Source organism: Didymosphaeria variabile (assembly GCF_027946475.1).
Source record: "Didymosphaeria variabile strain IMI 356815 chromosome Unknown scaffold_1, whole genome shotgun sequence".
Classification (NCBI taxonomy): domain Eukaryota; kingdom Fungi; phylum Ascomycota; class Dothideomycetes; order Pleosporales; family Didymosphaeriaceae; genus Didymosphaeria; species Didymosphaeria variabile.
The window spans coordinates 2,604,066-2,623,776 of record NW_026611620.1 but is presented as its reverse complement, the minus strand read 5'-3'; the positions used below and the strand labels follow the sequence as shown (position 1 = coordinate 2,623,776).

At 53.6% G+C, this 19,711-nt stretch overlaps 6 protein-coding genes across 6 annotated transcripts; 4 read left to right on the top strand and 2 right to left on the bottom strand.

Annotated features, from left to right (window-relative positions):
- Positions 1 to 565: 565 nt before the first annotated feature.
- Positions 566 to 1,858, bottom strand: fsf1 (Sideroflexin FSF1; the record flags this gene model as incomplete). The annotated part of the gene is made up of 5 exons (XM_056209648.1): positions 566 to 714; positions 767 to 1,298; positions 1,347 to 1,441; positions 1,491 to 1,624; positions 1,755 to 1,858. 5 exons carry the CDS (start codon positions 1,856 to 1,858, stop codon positions 566 to 568), a joined length of 1,014 nt encoding a protein of 337 aa, XP_056076470.1.
- A 539-nt stretch (positions 1,859 to 2,397) lies between these two features.
- Positions 2,398 to 5,098, bottom strand: N0V89_000827 (uncharacterized protein; the record flags this gene model as incomplete). Its single annotated transcript, XM_056209647.1, has 2 exons — positions 2,398 to 4,473; positions 4,523 to 5,098. The coding sequence occupies 2 exons, from the start codon at positions 5,096 to 5,098 to the stop codon at positions 2,398 to 2,400; spliced, it is 2,652 nt and encodes an 883-aa protein (XP_056076469.1).
- A 1,678-nt stretch (positions 5,099 to 6,776) lies between these two features.
- Positions 6,777 to 8,659, top strand: YEY2_1 (Valine--pyruvate aminotransferase; the record flags this gene model as incomplete). The annotated part of the gene is made up of 6 exons (XM_056209646.1): positions 6,777 to 7,079; positions 7,347 to 7,512; positions 7,567 to 7,798; positions 7,958 to 8,258; positions 8,308 to 8,372; positions 8,506 to 8,659. The coding sequence occupies 6 exons, from the start codon at positions 6,777 to 6,779 to the stop codon at positions 8,657 to 8,659; spliced, it is 1,221 nt and encodes a 406-aa protein (XP_056076468.1).
- Positions 8,660 to 10,301: 1,642 nt separating this feature from the next.
- Positions 10,302 to 12,680, top strand: N0V89_000825 (uncharacterized protein; the record flags this gene model as incomplete). The annotated part of the gene is made up of 1 exon (XM_056209645.1): positions 10,302 to 12,680. One exon carries the CDS (start codon positions 10,302 to 10,304, stop codon positions 12,678 to 12,680), a length of 2,379 nt encoding a protein of 792 aa, XP_056076467.1.
- Positions 12,681 to 13,315: 635 nt separating this feature from the next.
- Positions 13,316 to 15,775, top strand: PUS7 (multisubstrate pseudouridine synthase 7; the record flags this gene model as incomplete). The annotated part of the gene is made up of 1 exon (XM_056209644.1): positions 13,316 to 15,775. One exon carries the CDS (start codon positions 13,316 to 13,318, stop codon positions 15,773 to 15,775), a length of 2,460 nt encoding a protein of 819 aa, XP_056076466.1.
- A 2,263-nt stretch (positions 15,776 to 18,038) lies between these two features.
- N0V89_000823 (uncharacterized protein) lies at positions 18,039 to 18,787 on the top strand (the record flags this gene model as incomplete). The annotated part of the gene is made up of 2 exons (XM_056209643.1): positions 18,039 to 18,468; positions 18,528 to 18,787. The coding sequence occupies 2 exons, from the start codon at positions 18,039 to 18,041 to the stop codon at positions 18,785 to 18,787; spliced, it is 690 nt and encodes a 229-aa protein (XP_056076465.1).
- Between the last annotated feature and the right edge of the window lie 924 nt (positions 18,788 to 19,711).

The following is a 19,711-nucleotide window of genomic DNA, read 5'->3' as shown; positions in this document are numbered from 1 at the left end:
GTGTGGAGGTGGGATGCCTCTATGAAGTGGCGGTGGGGCTTCGAACGCGCTGCACGAGAATGTGAAAAGGACACTTGAGTTGGTAAAAGGAAGGTAAGGGAGCAGTATCCCAAATAGTGAGCTATGTGTACATAAGTCGTGAAGAGCGGCGGACGGAAGGTTGCATGCAATGTTTAAATGTCGGAGCTAGCTACCCTGTTCGCGGACCTTCGAGCCACCTGTCACTTCAAATGTTCTTTGGCCGAAAATGACAGATTGACGCCACGCCCACTCGGATACCGTTTCTGGATCGTTCTACTATGGTATGACAAGTGATGACTCAGTTACCCGTGATTGAAGTTTATGAAATGTTTTCTGTTCATTCGTATAGACGATGCCACCCGCTTCGCAGCTCTCTGCTGCACCAAGTTGTCCGGATACTGGCCAATCAAAGTGCTCGCTTGTCCGCGAATTCGATGCCTTCCTTCCATTTCCTATTTCTACACTTTCACCACGTGGAGTTTGCTCCCGGCCCTCTATAGACATATGATGCCTGAAGCCTGGCTCACGCGCACCACGCCAGAGATTATATCCCACGGTTAAACTCCACCAAGTTGTCCCTCCCTCCACGCTCATGGAACTCTTCCTCCAGCGACTTGGCACTGACAGCCTGTCGCTGAGGAAATGCAGCAAGTGCCAGTGGCAGTGCGAAGATGCTCGTCGCGAAGATGAGACCTATCCGTTTATCAGCATTCTATAGCCGCCTGCGGCCTGCCTGCAGTCTCACCTAGGTTCACGGGCGTGGTCATTCTCGGCCTCTGCTTCAGCCACTCCGTCTTCTGCAGCCGGACGAGGATGAGAGGCGGTAGAACCATAATAGGAGTCGCGTTCAACACACGGCTTATTGCTGTCTCGCCGACCGCGAGCGTTGCCGCCTTCTTGCTCTTGCCCAGAGGTTCTACCTTCAGCTCGCCCTTCTCCACACGCTGCTTCTCGTCGTCTGTAAGAACCGGGTATACATCGATGCCCTTCCGTATCTCTTCTCCACGCATCAAGAATACGTTCAACACACCGGCGCAAGCGACAGCGGCGAATGGTACCAAACGACCAGCGATCAATTTCGCGTTGGGAGAAAGACGCTTCAGGCGGGGCACTATGGAGTTCAAGCCAAGCGCAACACCACAGGATGCACCCACGGCGATGAAGTACGACTTGACGATTGCTGAGGTAGGTAGTGGGGTCGATTTGTTCGCATTCGAGTAGTTGATGGCCACGTTGAGCGACTGGTTGACAACCTGCCAGCCGAGCGTTCCTGCAGTCTGTAAAACTTTAGCAGTCGACCGAGCACATTCACTGTGATTGCGCACCCCCAGTCCTGGTGTGAGCATGCCACCCGTGACTACCAAATTAGTCAGCACAAAGGCAGACATCCTGAAGGGTAGCACAACAGGCTCTCCCGTATCTGTTCCCCATCAGCGCACGTCCTTTGAGTTCCAGACGTCAGCTTGTACCCGGGTGTATCGTGGAGTCGATGATTTTCTTCGCCTGCCATAGCTCGGGGTTCATGTTCCGCACTTTCCCCGTCTTGTACGCAGTGATGAGTCGTTTCGCATCTTCGAGGCCGGCGGAGGATGTGAGGAGCGTTCTACGATCACAATCGTTAGCTTAACTTCCTGACAGGCAGATGGTGTCCATAGGGTCTGCAGGGGAGACAAAACAGTGGTACTCACCACCCAGTACACTGATGGAGAAGCTCACCCGCGCGGCAATCTCACCTTGGATCAGAAACGTTTGCGCAATGCCGCACACGACCCCAGTACGTGCTTAAATCGTACTGCGAGGCTGGCAAGTCGCGAGTGCCCGGAAGTGAGGAAGTCATTGCGAACGCTGAACGCAATGGTGGCAGCGACGATGGCAGCGGGTTCCTGTGAACTTCCGGTGTCTGTAGAGGGGAGCTCGTGGGAAATCTCACCGCTATCGGCGCCAATGACCGTGGCCCGGGACCGTAGCGCAAGATAGGCGCTCGGTTCGCAACGAGAGCCGCAGCAAGGGAAACAACGGATTACTTTCCGAGCAGCCTCAACAGGCAACATTATACGAGAACAAAACACCCCCAGGAAGTTTCGGACATGTCTACAATGATATTTTATATTTGATATACGTCTTCTAGGAGACGTCAGCAGTGTTTGTACGACGTATGTTTTTCGGTCTTCCTTGCCATTTACCATCCAGCCTACTGGGCCATTAATTATCTACCGTTACCCAAACCTTTTAGTACCATCCGTAGGTTAAACCAGAAAAGCACCATGGGCATTATTTCCAATGCAAATCGCAATGCAACGCCGATGCAATATATACAATTCAAATGCCAGCCGCAAAGACGATGATGCGGGAAGATCGTATCAACACGCTGGAAGCTCATTTTTTCTTCTTCTTGTCTTTCTTGTTGGGAACCGATTCGAGGATTGAATCAAATGTTTTCGTAGGGTCGTGAACAGATACAGGTCGCATCATGGGCGAGCCGCCTCCTGGTGAGGGAGCACCTCCTGGCGCAAAGCCTGGAGGCAGAGGCAGAGCTTCTAGCCCGAGATTCATCACGCTCTCGCGTCGACGGTCGCCGGCGGGACTTTGCGAACGAGGGCTTGGTATCGCTGCTGAGGCGTCGAGGAACCCCGGCGGAGGTGGCAGAGGGGCAGCATTCATCTCGTGCATAGCTGCGTTCAACAGCGTGTCGTTTTGCGCCCACTTCTCTGCCATCTGCCAGCAGTGAGACCGGCGGAAGACACCTTCAACTCCATTCTCGACAACGTCAGTCGGTAAGCTGACGACTTGAGAGCCTCCAGCAACACCAAACCAAGTTCGCGCACGATAAGTGTCCTCGCGGCCCCAAGGAGTACCGGCGCGTGGCACCTCGCAGAGGAAATACTCTACGCCCTCGGTGAAGCGGACGCCGGGCGCATCCACCACCAACATGGGCAAAGACTGAATTACAGCGTAGAGGAAGAGCCACTGACCCGACCTTAGTTCGTACAGCTCCTCCATAGTGCAGCCTGAAGCCTGCTTATGCTCGAAGTGGCGGAATGCTTCCAGAAACGCGGTCTTCTTCTCCGCGTCTTCATTGTGCGAAGCCTTGATCATCCGCGCAATCTGGTCTTTGGTGAGTTTCTTGCCACGGGATTTTGCATCCTTCTTTCTATCGCCGGACGGATACTCCTTGTTGACTTCCTTCAAAGTAGGATACAAAGGTACGTCGAAAGGTATGGGAGGTTGCACTGGGGGTGTGCTGCGGTCGTACTCGCTGAGGACCTTCCGCATGGCAAGTGCTGCAATCGATTCGAAGTCTGTCCGCTCGTCCTCGCTCATAAAACCATCAGCAGTACGGTTGGTAAGATTCGTTCGATCCACTAGCAGATCGTAAAGATCGGACAGATCGTGATAAATTTCCAGCAATACTAAGCGATTCAGTCCGCTCGTAGTGAGGTTGTTCTTCTTTGACCGGGCCTTTGGTAACCAGCCTCCGTACTTCGTCTTGTAATAATCCAGGGCAAACGACCGTGTGCTCATGAAAGCCGATTTCCACTTACCGAACCTTACGGCCTTCTTCTCATCTGCCATGGCAGAGTTCATAATACCAGCGAACATGGCGGGAAAGTCGAATTCCTTGAGCTTGTTGTTGATATTCATCTCCCGGTTATCCAAGTCCAATGCTGCGCGAGCGAGACGTGTGCCCGTTTTAGGGCTAATCAAGTCGTACTTGGGATGATTCAGTTCCTTTATGCTGTCGAATTTGCCCACGGCGTGAACGAAACCCTCGGTGTACAATGACATGGATCGCATCTTCTCTCCAAGAACGATTGCTTCAATGGTCTTTTCCCTGCTTTGCCGAACATCCGCCAGGTACAACTCATCGACATAACTGTCGAAGCTCGACGCAGCGACCTCGCCGTAGGTAGATCCGTCGACATTTGAGAAGTTGTAATGCTGCAAGATATCTGCTATGCGCAAGAAGATGTCGAAAATGTCAGAGTGCCGCTGGGTAGCCACCAACGACTGGCCGATAAGGAATGCGAAAAAGTTGCGGTAGGAAATGAGCGTGTCAATGTCCTTGTTGGCAAGTTTAGGCTCGGAAGTTGTCGGTGTGATGGGCGCTTGGTCAGTTGAAAGAGCAATGGGCATGTATAGATGCTTTTCGGAGTGATCGTCCTCGGTCGCATCGCTGAGAGCTCTTGATCCTTTCGATCCGTCCGAGCTGTCTACAACGCTGGCGTCGGGGGAGCCTGTTCGCGAAGGAATTCCATACGTGGCAGATGAGTTGCGGACGGAGCGATCGGGCATTTCAGTGGTTTCGCTGTAAAGCTGCCCGTGCAGCAGTCTGGTCATGTATTGAGACGATGCATAGACGGACGAATCTATGCGGAAAGAAGGGCCTTTGTCTGAAGTGCGTGGAAAGAGGTATACGAGGGTATCGCCGGCATCATCCCATAGCTCCGGTACCTGTCAGATTCGTTAGTCTCGTCCATCAACCCATGCCAGAACAACATACCCTCTCGCCGTTCAACAACATGGTCAAGCTGTATTCCACCTTTCCCTTGTGTCCGACTACCCATGCCAACGGGCTATCCTTGGGATGCCGTTGGCTCGGGTCCTGTAATCGCTCATCGCTGCTCTCCCCGTAACCAAACAGTCTACTGCGACGCCTGTTTTTCTTGGCCTCTGTGTCCGTGGTGGGTGTGAGCAGACCTCCAACAGGAGTGCCAGGAGTGCCAGGTCGGCTCTTGTTGAGCCGGTTGGGTGAGCTGCTTCGTGAGTTCGGGTTGGAGCTTGTAAGAGGCGGCGGCGGTTCGAGGGGTTCGAAAGCGGCAGCTACGGAATCGACAGTCTGTATGGTGACTGGCGCGCTGACGGCAATGTCTCGTGGGCTATGGGAAGGAGCGGGATAGTCGGGTGCTAGCGAGTGCGAGGTTATGCGCTTCTTTACCTTTGACAGGCGGCTACTCGATTCTGAAGATGCCGCAGAGCCAGATTCCTTCGACTCTTTCGAGTCCTTGGAGTCGTTTGAGCCCATGGAGAAGAGCGAGGAGAGCCTACGGCCGGCGTTCCTTTTGGGTGCGCTCAACATGGTGCAACCCAGCCCAATGGTCCACCGGAGTGTTCAGGTCAAATCTCTTCACAAGGCTGGCGCACGCAAGCTCAGCAGGTTGCCCTTTGTTTGCCAATTCCCACCACACAACGGCTCCAAAATAGGTGGACAGAGGCAGTGCAGGAGGCGGAAAGGCGAATACGGGCGGGCAGCGCGGTCGGATGGCTGCGGGTTTATTGTCGGACCCAATTTTTCGTCTACACAGTGGGGAGCACAAGCAAACAGGACGCCATGGACAAGGGCATCAAAGTGTGGTGGTGAGAAAGAGAGCCACGCAAAGCTAGTGCCTTGGGGAGGCCCATTGTATATGTAGGGCGTCCGGCCAGCGGAGGACCAGGCGGCCAGTGCAAAACTAGAGCGTATGAAACCATTGCCTGTGAAGGGCGAAGTTGCAGGGGTGCCTCGATGACGCCGCCGGCGCTGAGACCAACACCATCGCCACACAGAGAAAAACGTGGCCAGCATGGCCCCCGAAAACAGCCGCCTTGTTGTGAGGCAGCATAGAGGCGCATGCCTGTCAGCCCGAGCGTGTTCGGCCAGTGTTTGGAGGCTCTCTTTGCGCACGCGTTCCGTTTGCTGAGCACATGGCTGTTGTTCTTCCAAGCTCCGACTCCTGAGACTGTAGGCGTTGCGCCGGCAGCTGTCGGGCCATGAGCGCGCTGGAGAACATCTGCCGCGCCCGAGCCGGCATCCGACCTTCAACGCGGGATCCAGGGACGCCGACGGCCCGCAAGTGTCGACCATGGGCCGCGCAAAGGTCAGAGGGAGCAAAACAAGCGCCTCGAGCCGCGGGCACTGGCGACTGTCAGCTCGCAACCCCAGCTGAGGAGCAGCACAACACGAGCAGTTTTGGCCAGCACCGCGTGCTGCTTCGCCTAGCGCCATGACGTAGGCCCCGTCGATGGATGGGGAAGGCTTGGCGAGGCATCGCACCTTCTGCGAGTTCGCCGTTGCTCGCACGAGTGAGATCGACATCCGGGACCTGACAAGGCCTACATGCTGCATGCTGCACTGCAACATTTCGAGCCTTCTTTAAATACCTCCGACCAGTCGTACTGCATCCAGCTCCCTCAGCCCGTGCGCCACATGCTTTCCAGCCACAAGCCTATCGATAGCGGCAGAGCTTATGTACGGCTAGCGTTGCCGGCGTTACCCCAACACGCCTTGACTCGGATGCCTCAGCATTCGATATACCTTTTCGATATTTCGTCCGCTCACTTGCGACCGACTGAATTACGAAGACGACCATGGCTGCGTCCAACTTCTCCGAGGTTGTCGGCTCCGCGTCTAGCTCTAAAAAACTCATCAATCTATTGAGAGGGCACGTCAGCTTTCCTTCGCGTCCTCATCCTAGCCCCTTGCTCCATTATGATTAGCCCTTGGGCCATTGTGTGCCGCGTGGAGCGCTGTTTACGCGTAACTGACAGCACTGGCATTGCTGCATTGGGTCACCCTGCTGACCTGTTCCCGCAGTTGGCCGAATATCTCATTGATCCCGAATCATCTCATCGAAAAGGGCTCGCGCGCTGTGCTCCAGGATCCGTCGATAGCGTTTCCAGCACTGCTGTATGCACCCGACAACGGGGACCATAAAGTATCAAGCCTACGGAGAGTCAAATCCGACGGTTGCTAAGACGCATGCCAGTTACGCCAGAACATGGCTTCGTGGCTTACGAATTTTTACCAACCAACGGCACCCATATCCGAAGAGCGTATTGCCGTGACAGGTGGAGCATCGCAGAACCTCGCATGCCTTCTCCAGGTGTTCACTGATCCGGTGCACACACGTAACGTGTGGATCGTAGCTCCGGCCTACATGTTGGCTTTTCGTATCTTTGATGATAGCGCGCTAAAGCTCCGAGCAGTACCAGAAGATGAAGAAGGCATCGACATTGAGTACCTGAGGACTGAGATCAGAGAGAGCGAGGCCAAAGCACGGGCACAACCCAACGGCGAACAGGTGAGTACTGTCCGAGCGGAGTCGGCATCCGTATGCGCGTCATATAAGGCTCTACGACACACAAGCGGTCTTGCCAACACAACGCGGCTTCCCAATGCCCGAATTTTGTTACGGCGTCGTACGAATATTCGCAAATCAGTGAACGCCATAAGACTGCAGGGTTAGCGTACCGTCAGCAGCTGATATACGACGTCAGTTCGTACGATGCTGCACGCGTTATCCAAGGCGTTCTACACATTGCGCTGTACTGGACTGACCGTGCTATAGCCCATTAAGCCTCAGAGACCATGGTCTAAGTTCTATCGCCACATCATCTATGCAGTTCCTACATTTTCGAACCCCTCATTCAAGACGATGACCTTGAAGCGAAGAGAACAGCTAGTCAGACTAGCACGAGAATACGACGCTTTGATCATTACAGATGATGTGTACGGTATGTGCGTCGGTCGCGGATCACACTGCAACACGAACTAAGTGGGTTGGCCAGACTTCTTGCAATGGCCAGCGAGTCTTACAGCGAAGCATCTGTCCCTCGACAAAGCTGTTCTGCCCAGGATCGTCGATATTGATCGGTACCTCGATGGTGGTGCGGAACGGGAAGGTGCTGATGGATTCGGCAACTCGGTGTCAAACGGCAGTTTCTCGAAGATCGCTGGCCCCGGTCTAAGGACTGGCTGGTGCGAGGGTACCTCGAAGTTAGCATTTGGTGTTTCTCAAACGTATGTATGCCCCTCGCAACCCTAAGTAAGTACCGAGTCATGGCACGCACTCGCGCCATAGTCCATCGTGTAGCGTTCTAGAGCTCGTACGATGCGATGTGCAATACGGAAAGCCGAGAGAGGCAATTGCATCTAGAATGACAGTTAACGTGGTTACAGCGGCTCAAGCAGATCAGGTGGTGCGCCTTCGCAGCTTGCCGCTACCTTTCTAGGAGAGATAATCGAGTCCGGAGATCTCCAGCGCCATGTTTACGAGGTTCTCCAACCTTCATATGGCAGGCGTTATCAGAAGTTCGTTAGGGCAATTGAAACAGAATTAATCCCTCTAGGGGCTCGTCTGCCGCAGACAGATCGGGACGTCGTGGGAGGCTATTTCATTTGGCTGACGCTGCCGGACGGGATCAAGAGCATCACTGTGGTGCAACGGGCCAAGGAAGAGGAAAACGTTGTTGTTGCGCAGGTGTGCAGTGTCCCGAGTTCAGCCCGGCTACACTAACACTCTTGTGTAGGGGGAGATCTTTCAAGTGCCCGGTGACACAGATCACGCAGGGACTCACTTCGAACAAGACATCAGGTAGGCACCTGCCATGTCTTGAAGCCACTGCAGCATTGCGGCGCAAGCTATATTGCATATACCGACGACCGTTGTACTTGGGGCATAGACTTCGGACGCAGACCCAGTCCACGACCGTGCTAACCCTGGGCAGGATGTGTTTTGCTTGGGAAGATGAAGACGTCCTCGCCGAGGGCATCGAACGCCTTGCACGGGTGATTCGCGGGCTCCAAAATGAGCAACAAGATGGGGAAGCACAGTCGTCGATGCAACATGCCACCAAGGCCAGCGCAGAGGAGTTTTGGTAAAGTAACCGAGTGGCTAAGGCGAGTCCAAATTTCCGATGCATGCGAGCTTAATTGCAAGTATAGCAACGTCCCCTGTTTCGCACGGGACCGTGAGCTATGTAGACTGCCCGCGAAGGCCTAGGATTGGCTATGTATTTCACATTAACAGACGGGTTTAAGCTACCGGGATCTACGCGGGAGCTGCTCGCATCAAACGATGGTCTGCTCCGTAGTCGCACCTGAAATAAAAGCAAATCCAACCACAGGCGCAAGCGCTTTCCCTGTGCAGACGCGTTCGCGATGCGCCGATAAGCACACGATCCACGGCGGTGTGGGTCTGTACAATTTCAATGAGGACCCTGGCGCGTGGAGAAGAGGTGGTGCTACCGTCGCACAGTGCGAGCTCAAAAATGCCCGGACGGCGGACCAGGCAAGGCGAATGCAGAGTGAGGGGAGGGAGGCCCTTTGTCAGTAGCAGCTTCCCGAGTGCGTTAGGCGTAAGGCTTCCTCGCGACGGGCTTCGTCGTCAACTGCAAGATGAAGGATGCGGCGAAGCTTGAATCCCCACGGGCATCTGGGGCCTAACCAGGCGGGCGTGTGACTTGTCCGGCGGCACAGCGCTGCGTTGTTGACTCTTCGCGGTGGTCGACGTGCTGGCGGCCCGCCGCATCGCCATGGCCTCTCGCTCGGCAGCCAGCGCCTGGTGCTGAAGCGCTGGCAACAGGAACATCTCCCGCGAGACCAGTGACATGGTGCAGACGAGCCAGCGACTGGGTGGCTGAGACGCCTTGCTGTTTCAGAGCCCTAGACTCGGCTGTGGCACCGGCGGCAGGCCCCCTTGGCGAGCGATCTGCCGCCATGCCAGGCACACAACGACAACCCTCGACGTCCACTCCACCGAGTGGTCCACGGCCTCTGCCTGTTTCACGCCCGCAAAATCACCGGGAAAGCTACCCACTGACTTCCCTGCAGCCCGACATCTGCTTGTGCACTTGTCGACCCCTCGTGCATTCCTGGCTGCCGCTTCGGGACGCGTCGCCCTGCCGTCGGCAGCCATGGCGCTGTGTCCTCACCATGGCACGCAGAATGACCATGGCTTGCGGGCTGGAGTGAATGGATCGACGGGCGTCGCTGGGCATGGTGGTGCGGAGAAAGAATCATGGTACAATGAGAAGAGTCCGGATATAAAACGTCAATGCGATGCTGGTAGTGAAGGCCCCAGACGGGAGCGAGCAACGCATGCCGGCCATCAGAAACTTGAAACAAGGAGGTTTGGAAACACACCTGTCCATTGGCGCGAACTTACCCTCGCCTCAGTGAGTCTAGCCTAATCTCTTTTTGCCTCCGGTGGCTCTCTATATGAACAATGTCCGCCGCTCATCCTCACCTTCACGCAGCTTGCAGTTGCTCGCATTGTATCGTGCGCTTTTTTTCCATTCACTCGCATTGTGTCGCTCATTCATTCATTGCCACCTTCACTTTACTATGCACCGTGTGTCTATATAGGACTTTCTTCTTCGTCCACCGTTGCTCCAACAACTTGCATTCTTTACCCAGCAAACCACAACACTGCGTCTCTGTGAGACACTAACTTCGAATCCCCAAGTTTCGAACATCATTCAAGACAAATTCTACCTCTTCAAGACTCAGATCCGCTATCATCATGGTAGCATTTGGCGCCTCGGCGCTTCTCCTCACGCTGCGCGTGCTTCTTTCAGCAACTCCGTCGTCTGCTGCGCCGGTCGCACAGGCAGACACTCCATCAACAGGCGCGGCCAGTGGTTACTGGCTTCCTGCGCTCGCTTCCAAGGGACAAGGAAAGGCTGCATTCAACGAGAACCCCGACAGCTACCTGGTCTACCGAAATGTTCAGGACTTCGGAGCCAAAGGTGACGGCTCGACTGACGACACCGCGGCTATCAACAAGGCTATCGCTTCTCTGACCAAGACGTCTTCTGACACTGAAGTGCGTTGCGGTGAGGGCTGTGACTCTACTACCATCACTCCTGCCGTCGTCTACTTCCCGCCCGGCACCTACATGGTCAGCAAGCCCATCATTCAATACTACTACACCCAGTTCATCGGTGATGCCAAGCAAGTGCCCACGCTGAAGGCTACCGCTTCCTTTGAGGGTATGGGTCTTATCGATGCCGACCCTTACATTGAGGGTGGTAACGGCGCCAACTGGTTCACCAACCAGAACAACTTCTACCGTTCCATCCGCAACTTCGTCATCGATATCTCCGACGCTAAGGCCGCCGCTGGTGTGCACTGGCAGGTATCTCAAGCCACTAGCATCCAGAACGTTGTGTTCAACATGGCCGATGCCAGCACGGAGAATGGCAAGGCTCAGAAGGGTATCTTCCAGGACAACGGCTCCGGTGGTTTCATGACAGACCTCGTTTTCAACGGCGGTGACATTGGTGCTTTCCTCGGTAGCCAACAGTTCACTACTCGCAACATGACCTTCAACAAGTGCAACACTGGTATCTACATGAACTGGAACTGGCTCTGGACCATGAAGTCGAACACCTTCAACGGCTGCAAGGTCGGTCTCGATATGGCAAATGCTCCTGACAACCAGACTGTCGGCTCTGTTCTACTCCTGGACAGCAAGTATGTCTCAACTCCCATCGGTGTCAATACTTCCTTCTCCGAGACCAGCATTCCTGTTGGCGGTGGCACTCTCATCATTGACAACGTTGACTTTTCCGGTGCCGAGACGGCCGTGCAAGACTTCCAAGGCAAGTCCCTTCTCGCTGGTGGATCGACTGTCAAGATTTGGGCTCAGGGTAATGCTCTTGCTTCTGGCGGCACTCAGGGACGTGTCCAGGGCGATGTTCAAAACGGCCCCACCAAGCCCCAGAGCCTCCTTGGTCAGGACGGTGGCCTTTTCGAGCGTAGCAAACCTCTCTACGCCGACATCGATGCCAGCTCGTTCGTCAGCCTGAAGACTGCAGGTGCCAAGGGTGACGGTAAGACCGATGACACCAAAGCAGTGCAAGCAGCCATCGACGGCCTTACGGATGGTCAGGTCCTCTGGATCGACCACGGTGCCTATGTCCTATCTGACACCATTGTCATCCCTGCCGAGAAGAACGTCAAGATTGTCGGCGAGACCTACCCGCTTCTGATGGCTTCCGGTGCCAATTTCGAGGACATGGAGAACCCCAAGCCGTTGTTCCAGATTGGCAAGCAGAGTGGTGACAAGGGCGCTTTCGAAATGTCCGACTCCATCGTCACTACCAAGGGCCCCGTTCCCGGTGCTATCCTCATGGAATGGAATATTAACGCCGAGAACGGCCAGGCTGGTCTTTGGGACGTACACTTCCGTGTCGGTGGTTTCCAGGGTACCGAGCTCCAGTCCGACACTTGCAGCAAGCAGAATGGTACAGCCCACGATGCTGATCCTAAGTGCATCGGTTCTTTCATGCAGCTCCACATCACCAAGAACTCCAACGGCTACTTCGAGAACGTCTGGCTGTGGACTGCCGATCACGAGCTCGACCTCAAGGATCACAACCAGATCGACATCTACAACGGCCGTGGCATGCTTGTCGAGTCCCAGGGTCCTGTCTGGCTGTACGGCACTGCCTCTGAGCACTCGGTCCTCTCCCAGTACCACTTCCAGGGCGCCAAGAACATCTACCTCGGTGCCATCCAGACCGAGACGCCTTACTACCAGCCCAACCCTAACGCGCTCCAGCCCTTCAAGAAGAACGACAAGTACTTCGACCCCGACATGAGCACCAAATCGGACAAGACCGCCTGGGCCGTCCGCATTATCGAGAGCGACAACATCTGGGTCTATGGTGCGGGTACCTACTCGTTCTTCCAGGACTACAGCCAGACGTGCGTCTCGGAGAACAACTGCCAGGAGCACATCAACGAGATCGACGCCAAGTCGACCAACATCAACGTCTTTGGTCTCTCGTCGAAGGCATCCGTCAACATGATCACGCAAGATGGCAAGGGTCTTGCTCTTGATAGCGACAACCGATCGAACTTCTGCGCCACCCTTGGTATCTTCGCCCAGTCGTAGAATTTGCCCTGACGACCTTTCCTTTCCTTCTTTTTCTTTTGAGATACCTTGATGGAAATCGCCGAGCGGCTTCCTACATCTTAGACTTAACCTTCTTTCCCTCTGAGGGCCCTTTTTAAATAGCATAGCATGTATCTACCTTTCTTACCCTCGTTCACCAATCTTTTGTGTTCGCGAAGCATGGCGATGATCAACATACAAGCAGCAACGTATATGTTATACCCGAGGGGCGGAAGGCGCTCTTGAGTGGTCGTGAAATGAAGTGGAAACGTGTATAGGCGCTGCGTTCGTAGCGTCCTGGCGAAGGATTTGCGCTTATTAGAGTACCGGTAGCAACTGAATGAAATGAAACGAATAAGCTGTAAACCGGCTTCGTACGCACGGTCGAGTGACTAGTGTACAACGACTTTGATCGTTGCTCCATGTCAAACGCTTTAATGATACACCGACAATCAGGTGGAAGCGAGGCATAGCGCCGGCAATAACGTTTTGTCACCCCAATACTTACGCTGGTGCTACCAACACCGCTCTCCGCTCGCCTAATCCTGCCCCGCAAAAAAATACAGCTGTCGAAAACTTACATCGCAGCTCTTCCACCACGCCTACTTACAACACCTCTTACACGCCAAATCACCATGTCCGACCTCTCCGAAATCGATGCGCGACCCGCAAAACGCGCGCGCCTCGACGAGCCCTCCACAACCACAGCCTGCACCGCAATCTTTGCAGCTTCTCCCCCAGCAGACGCGCTCCCCCAGGCCCCAATCGTCTCCGACACGCCCACCAATTCCAACAATAACGACCTCGAGCGCGAACTCAGAGCCGGTATTACGGAGTATGTCTGCCCGGATAATTTGGGCTTCACAGGCGTGCTCAAGCAGCGGTATACGGATTTCTTGGTCAACGAGATAGGGCTTGATGGTGCGGTTTTGCATTTGAGGCGCGCAGGTGTAGAGGAGAAGAGAGACGCAGGAAAGGCGGAGGAGGAAGCAGTGGTCGCGAAAGAAAATGCCAATGGCAATCCAAAGAGGAAGGTGGAGGCTTTAGGAGAAAGCGGACCTGTTGCGAAGGTGAAGCATGAGGAGAGTGTTGTGGAAGAGACGACTACAAAAAGTGGTGCCGGTGAAGTGCAGGAGGACGGATCTGCGCCGGCGATGGATCTTGAAAATGGGACTGGTACCATTGGGGAGGAGTTGATCGAGCCGGTGAAAGAAGAAGACGTGTTTGAGGTACCCGAAGCAGATGTCGTAGACCTCCACGCGATATTTGGCGAAACCACCACCAAGGAAATCATCACGCTTGTCCGCGCGATACGTAGGAAGGAAAATAGAAAAGCGAAGGACTTCAGACCCGTCATCGCACCCCCGATAACAGACAAGGATGTCCGCACACGCGCACACCAGTCGTTGCGCCGAGTATTTCCCAACCTGCTTGAGAGCTCTATGGAGGCTGACCAGTCGCTGCGCATAAAAGCTGTCCCACCCAAGGAACGCAAAGGAAAGAACAAGAAAGAAAGGGGAGATCGAAGTAACCGTGATAACGGCCCGGATCGCCGCAAAGGACAACTTGCGTGGGAAGAGCTGGGTGGTGAATATCTACACTTCACGCTGTACAAGGAGAACAAGGATACCATGGAAGTAATCGGCTTCCTGGGCAGCAAGCTGGGCGGGGGTCGGAACCCGTTCAGTTTCGCAGGCACTAAGGACAGGCGAGCATGCACTGTCCAGCGTGTATGCGTCAAGCGACAGACTGCTGAGCGCTTGAACCATTTCAATAAGATACTTTTCAGCGCGGCCATCGGAGACTATTCGTATGAGAAGAGGGATCTTGGCTTGGGCGACCTCAAAGGCAATGAGTTCGTTATCACGCTGCGAGACTGCCGTTTTCAAGGTGACGAGGGGCTGGACGTGGAACAACGCGTCACGCTCGCCAACGACATTGTTTCGAAAGCGATAACAGATTTCTCCAAAGAAGGCTTCATTAACTACTACGGTCTGCAGCGCTTCGGTTCTTTCGCGGCTAGCACTGACACCGTGGGGCTGAAAATGCTTCAGAACAACCTAAAAGGCGCGGTGGAAGACTTGCTAGCCTACAGCGAGACCGCGCTCGCAGCAGCGGAAGGCAGGCTCGAAGATTCTTCCATCTTGATATCACAAGACGACAGGAATCGCGCGAAAGCTCTGCACATCTGGAAAACCACTGGCAGAGGGGGTGCTGCTCTCGACATCCTACCTAACAAGTTCAAGGCGGAGCGCAGCATCGTCCAGCACCTCAGCTCCAGGAACAGCAAGAGCGGGAGATACGACCGGACGAGCGACTGGCAGGGCGCCCTGATGCTCATCCCACGCCAGCTGCGTCTAATGTACGTGCACGCCTACCAGAGTCTCGTGTGGAACACAGTAGCCGGCAAGCGCTGGAGCACATACGGGTCGAAGGTCGTAGAAGGCGACCTTGTCCTCGTCCACGAGCACAAAGACAAGGAAGTCAACGCGGAATCCACCACCAAAGACTCCATCGACCAAGACGGCGAAGTCGTCATCGATCCCGCCGGCGCAGACAGCGCGCTCGCAGCAGATGACGAGTTCGAGCGGGCGCGAGCACTGACAGCAGAAGAGGCGGCGAGCGGGCAGTACACCATCTTCGATGTTGTGCTGCCGCAGCCGGGTTTTGACGTCGAGTACCCGAAGAACGAAATCGAGAAATTCTACGAGGAGTTCATGGGGAGCAAGAGAGGCGGTGGTCTGGATCCGCACAACATGCGCAGGCCATGGAGGGAAGTCAGTCTGAGCGGGGGTTATAGGAAGTTTCTCGCTAGACCGTTGAAGCCGCTTGGGTTTGAGGTGCACAGCTATGTGAGGAATGAGCAGCAGTTTGTTGAGACGGATTTGCAGAGGTTGCGAAAGGAGGAGGGCGCGCAGGAAGAGAAAGGAGACAATGGTGCGGATGTCGAGATGTCGGACGAGGCGGAGAAGAAGATTGCTGTGGTGATTAAGCTGCAGCTGGGGTCTAGTCAGTATGCGACGATGGCACTGAGGGAACTGATGAAGGCTGGTGGGTTGAAGGCGTATAAGCCCGAGTTTATGGGTGGGCGGTAGGTAGAGCGAGTTCGAGTTGGGCAGGTACGACTAACTTCGGCTTGGTCCGGGCCCCGACAACAAATGATGATATGTCGTTCTTCATACATCATTCATCATCTCGCGAAATCTGACATTTCGGGTCAACATTATACGCGCTCACGACGGCCTTGCTCATGATGCTACATAATCGCGCACCATAATACCGCCTTGCACGTCACGGAGATGACCCGGTGGTCAGCAGGGGAGGTTGTACTTTCGTTGCATCTGTTGCACCTGTTGCACCCTCACTCTCTATTTTGCACCCTCACTCGTTCTTGTACCTCGTGTTCTGTCGAGCTGTCGAGTTCTCCGCACAGACTGTGACATGTCTCTCGTCCCCGAGTTGACCAGTGGCCATGACGAGAAGACCGTCACGAGCGCAGTGCTTTTTGTCCAAAGGTGAAATTTTGTTCATCGATCAAATCATATCCGGACACGGCTGATAAACACAAATATGTGCACCCAGAGCAGTGGGGGCCACGATAACGAAGACATGCAACAAGGCAACGAGCGGCCGTTCAACTGCTCTAACATCCTCCTGCGTATCAGTCAGCCCCTGATCGCTCCCGCTCTCTACATGCGGCACCAGCACCAAGCAGGAGAAATAAAATCTTCGTGAAGTCTGTTCAGCCTATCTGTTCGAGACGCTGAAAGCGCTTCGGTATCGGACTAGGGACCGTTATCTGTGGGTGGATACTGTGTGCATCTATCAGGACAATCAGTATACTCCGATCCATCCCTTATCACGCAGAGTTGCTCAACCTGTTCTAGATCATCACGAAATGAATCACCAAGTCGAGATGATGTTCGAAATCTATGGAACTACTAGCGAGTTTTGCGTATGGCTTGGGATGGCGAATTATCCCAGTTGCCTTGCTCTGCGGTTCATTGATCAGGAAGTCTTGAGGTTGCGAGATTTCAACAGATTATGCGAGCAGAACAACGCAAGTGCCAAATGGCGTGCATTGTTACAACTGATGCAACGACCCTGGGTATGTCTCCTTGAGCCCCAGCATGATGTGTTACCAATTAATCATGGCGAAGTTCTCACACAGATGGGTTGTTCAAGAAAATTGCGATTGCCCGAGAAGCGACTGTATACTGCGGCGGACATTCCATTGGATGGAGGGAGAGATTTCACCATCGCCGTAGAGCTCTTCATTGAAATCGAAACGGCCATTTACCGGCTGTCCAAGGTGATGAGACGCAACGGCAGCAATTCAGGTCTAGATTCTGCGGAGGCTTTCTCTCGATGTGCCACAGAAGAAGGAGATACCATAGGTGGCACTCAATAATTCAATGACGAAGACAACGCTATGGCCAATTCATTGGCCGCACTCTCCCGAGTAGAACCGACACTGTAGCGGCACCCTTTGACCCGATCACTGACCGAATACATATTTGTTCTTTCCTGGTCAACGATCTGGCTACGTTTACTTCGGATGGGAGCCGATTATCAGGCCGTGCCACAGTAGTTGTTTTGGTACGCTGGCTTGGCTTATCCGGAGCTCCTAGAGTAAATAATAGACCGTGTATAGTCTCTACATAACCTAGCATTAAGTAGCGGAGCTATAGATATAAGGAAGCAGGGCGACTTTAGTATGAAGATATACATAGAGTAATAGCTAATAAGTAATACCAGTGGATTTGGTAGTTTCCTATTTGGGGGCGCTAGCTATGAACACACTATTTTTTTAATACTTACTATAAGTAGCATAGAAGAGCCTACGTTGCACATCTGTTTTAATATTAGGCATAAAAATCTCTCTATTCAGTGTACTAAAGTGCAGAAGTTAGACTCTGATGTACACGTTCAATTGGCCCCTCAGCCGCCTAGCTGAAGTAAACATAGCCTTTTCGATCAAGTACCTCTAGTACGAACTCATAGTTTTGAATGAAGACGGCCTAATAAAGTTGCATAACTAATTCCCCATATGAATCAGTCAATCTGGTCAACTCTCAGATATGCGCGTTAGACGCCTGAAAATCAGCCACGAATAGCGCAAGTAGTTGTACGACTGGATGTCCCCGATGGACGATCGTCTACCCCGCACCAAAGAGAAATGACTAGTCGTCGATACGTCCACACCGATATACACGTACAAGCAGTACTAACACAATCTCTTATCTCAGCTTCCTTCACATCTTGTCAATCATACAACCGACGCAGATCACCAGACGTACAATTGAGTAGAATCATCTTTGGCGGAAGGTCAACCACACCATCTCGACTTTAGCAACAATGCCGCCCTCCGACAAGGTTCACATTGCGCCAATAGAAGATGCAGATCTCCCAGGAACCTTCAAAATGATGTCGCTAAGCTTCGGCTCCGATGCGCCGTTCATCAATGCCTACTTTCTCGCCCACGACACGCCAGCCGGCCAAGCTCAGGGCGCGGAACGACTACTAGCGTGGAAGCAGAGTTCTCCAGACTCCCAATTCCTGAAAGCTGTATCGACACGAGGTGGCGAAGAGATCGTTATCGGAATCGGGATCTGGACTTACATGGTCGAACAGCCACCGCAGACGCTGGAGGATGCAGAGGGCGAAGAAGATGTGAGAAAGTATTGGCCGAGGGAAGAGGAGAGGGAGTGGATGAAGGCGCTGTGGAGGGAGTATGTAAAGCCGAGGACGAGGGCTGTGGTGGGGTCGAAGGGGAAAGGTGTCTGTGGTATGCGATCATTACTTTCCCCGCAACTAGTGTTGAGACTAACATCATATATGAAAAAGTTCTGGAACTACTGGCTGTGCATCCTGAGTATAGGCGGCTCGGTGCGGGAGCTGCACTTGTGAATGCGGGATTATCCGCTGCGGATGACAAGGGTGTCGGCGCGGTCATTGAGAGTACGGATGCGGGGAGGCAGTTGTACGAGAAGTGTGGGCTGAAGTGCGAGATCGAGAAGATGAATTTCGATGTTGGAGAGGGTTTCAGCGGGAAGAAGACGCCTAAATTGTGTTTCATGGTAAAGGGAGCGAGTGGAGCCTCTTGAATGTGTGGTAAGTCATTCAGCACAGGACTCCCACCTTCGACTATTGGTTCTTGTAACTACGATATGTTCAGTGGTTGGCAAAAGGTTCACGATGACGCCGAAATAGGACACGAGTCAGGTCAAGTTGGACCCGGGCGATTGGAAAAGACGTTGTTGCAAGGCACGTCACCGTGCGAATCCTCCATGTGCTACGAATGGATTTCTACGTATGATATTAGTTGAACAGATATCCTATAGCAACACCAAATCTGAATCTAGCGAGTGCACCACTCTCATTCAGACTCCACGCTACTGCCATCAGTGGCCGGATGTAAAACGCCGAGACAAAACTTCCTGCATATAAGATTGTCGTCTCACGATTATGGGTCCTTTGTAAACTCTCGAAAGACGACGTTTAGTAACCATCACCCAGACTCCATCGTATGACCTAAGGGTGTAGCCATATCCCTGAATAGCATGGAGGCGACTTCTGGGCACAAGGAAGCTCTCTATCATCTCATCGCTCGGCATGGTGACAGTTTAACACCCAACCCAACTTTATTTGAGGCCTTGCCTCACTCTGACCTGTCCGTGTTGAACAATGCATGTGCTGCCCAGGCCGACCACTTTGCGCGCCTCCGCTAGGCTTTCCACATAGCACACATAGTCCTGGCCCACGCGATCACTTGTCGGCCCTTCTCAACGACTCTCCATTGTTTCAACACAAAGATCTCTGAGTCTATTGGCGGAAGTGAAAATGGCTAATACGCCGAACACCCTCACAGTGACTTTGTGGGCGTTCGAATTGAGGTACGGAAAGTACAAGGTATTCTTCAAATCGTAAGTGCACTAGATTGGGTGGTAGGCAAAGCCCGTAGGAATAGTTGTGATTTGACTTTGGGTTGTTGATACACGTTCCGCATGCGCGTATTCGAGATAGTCTCT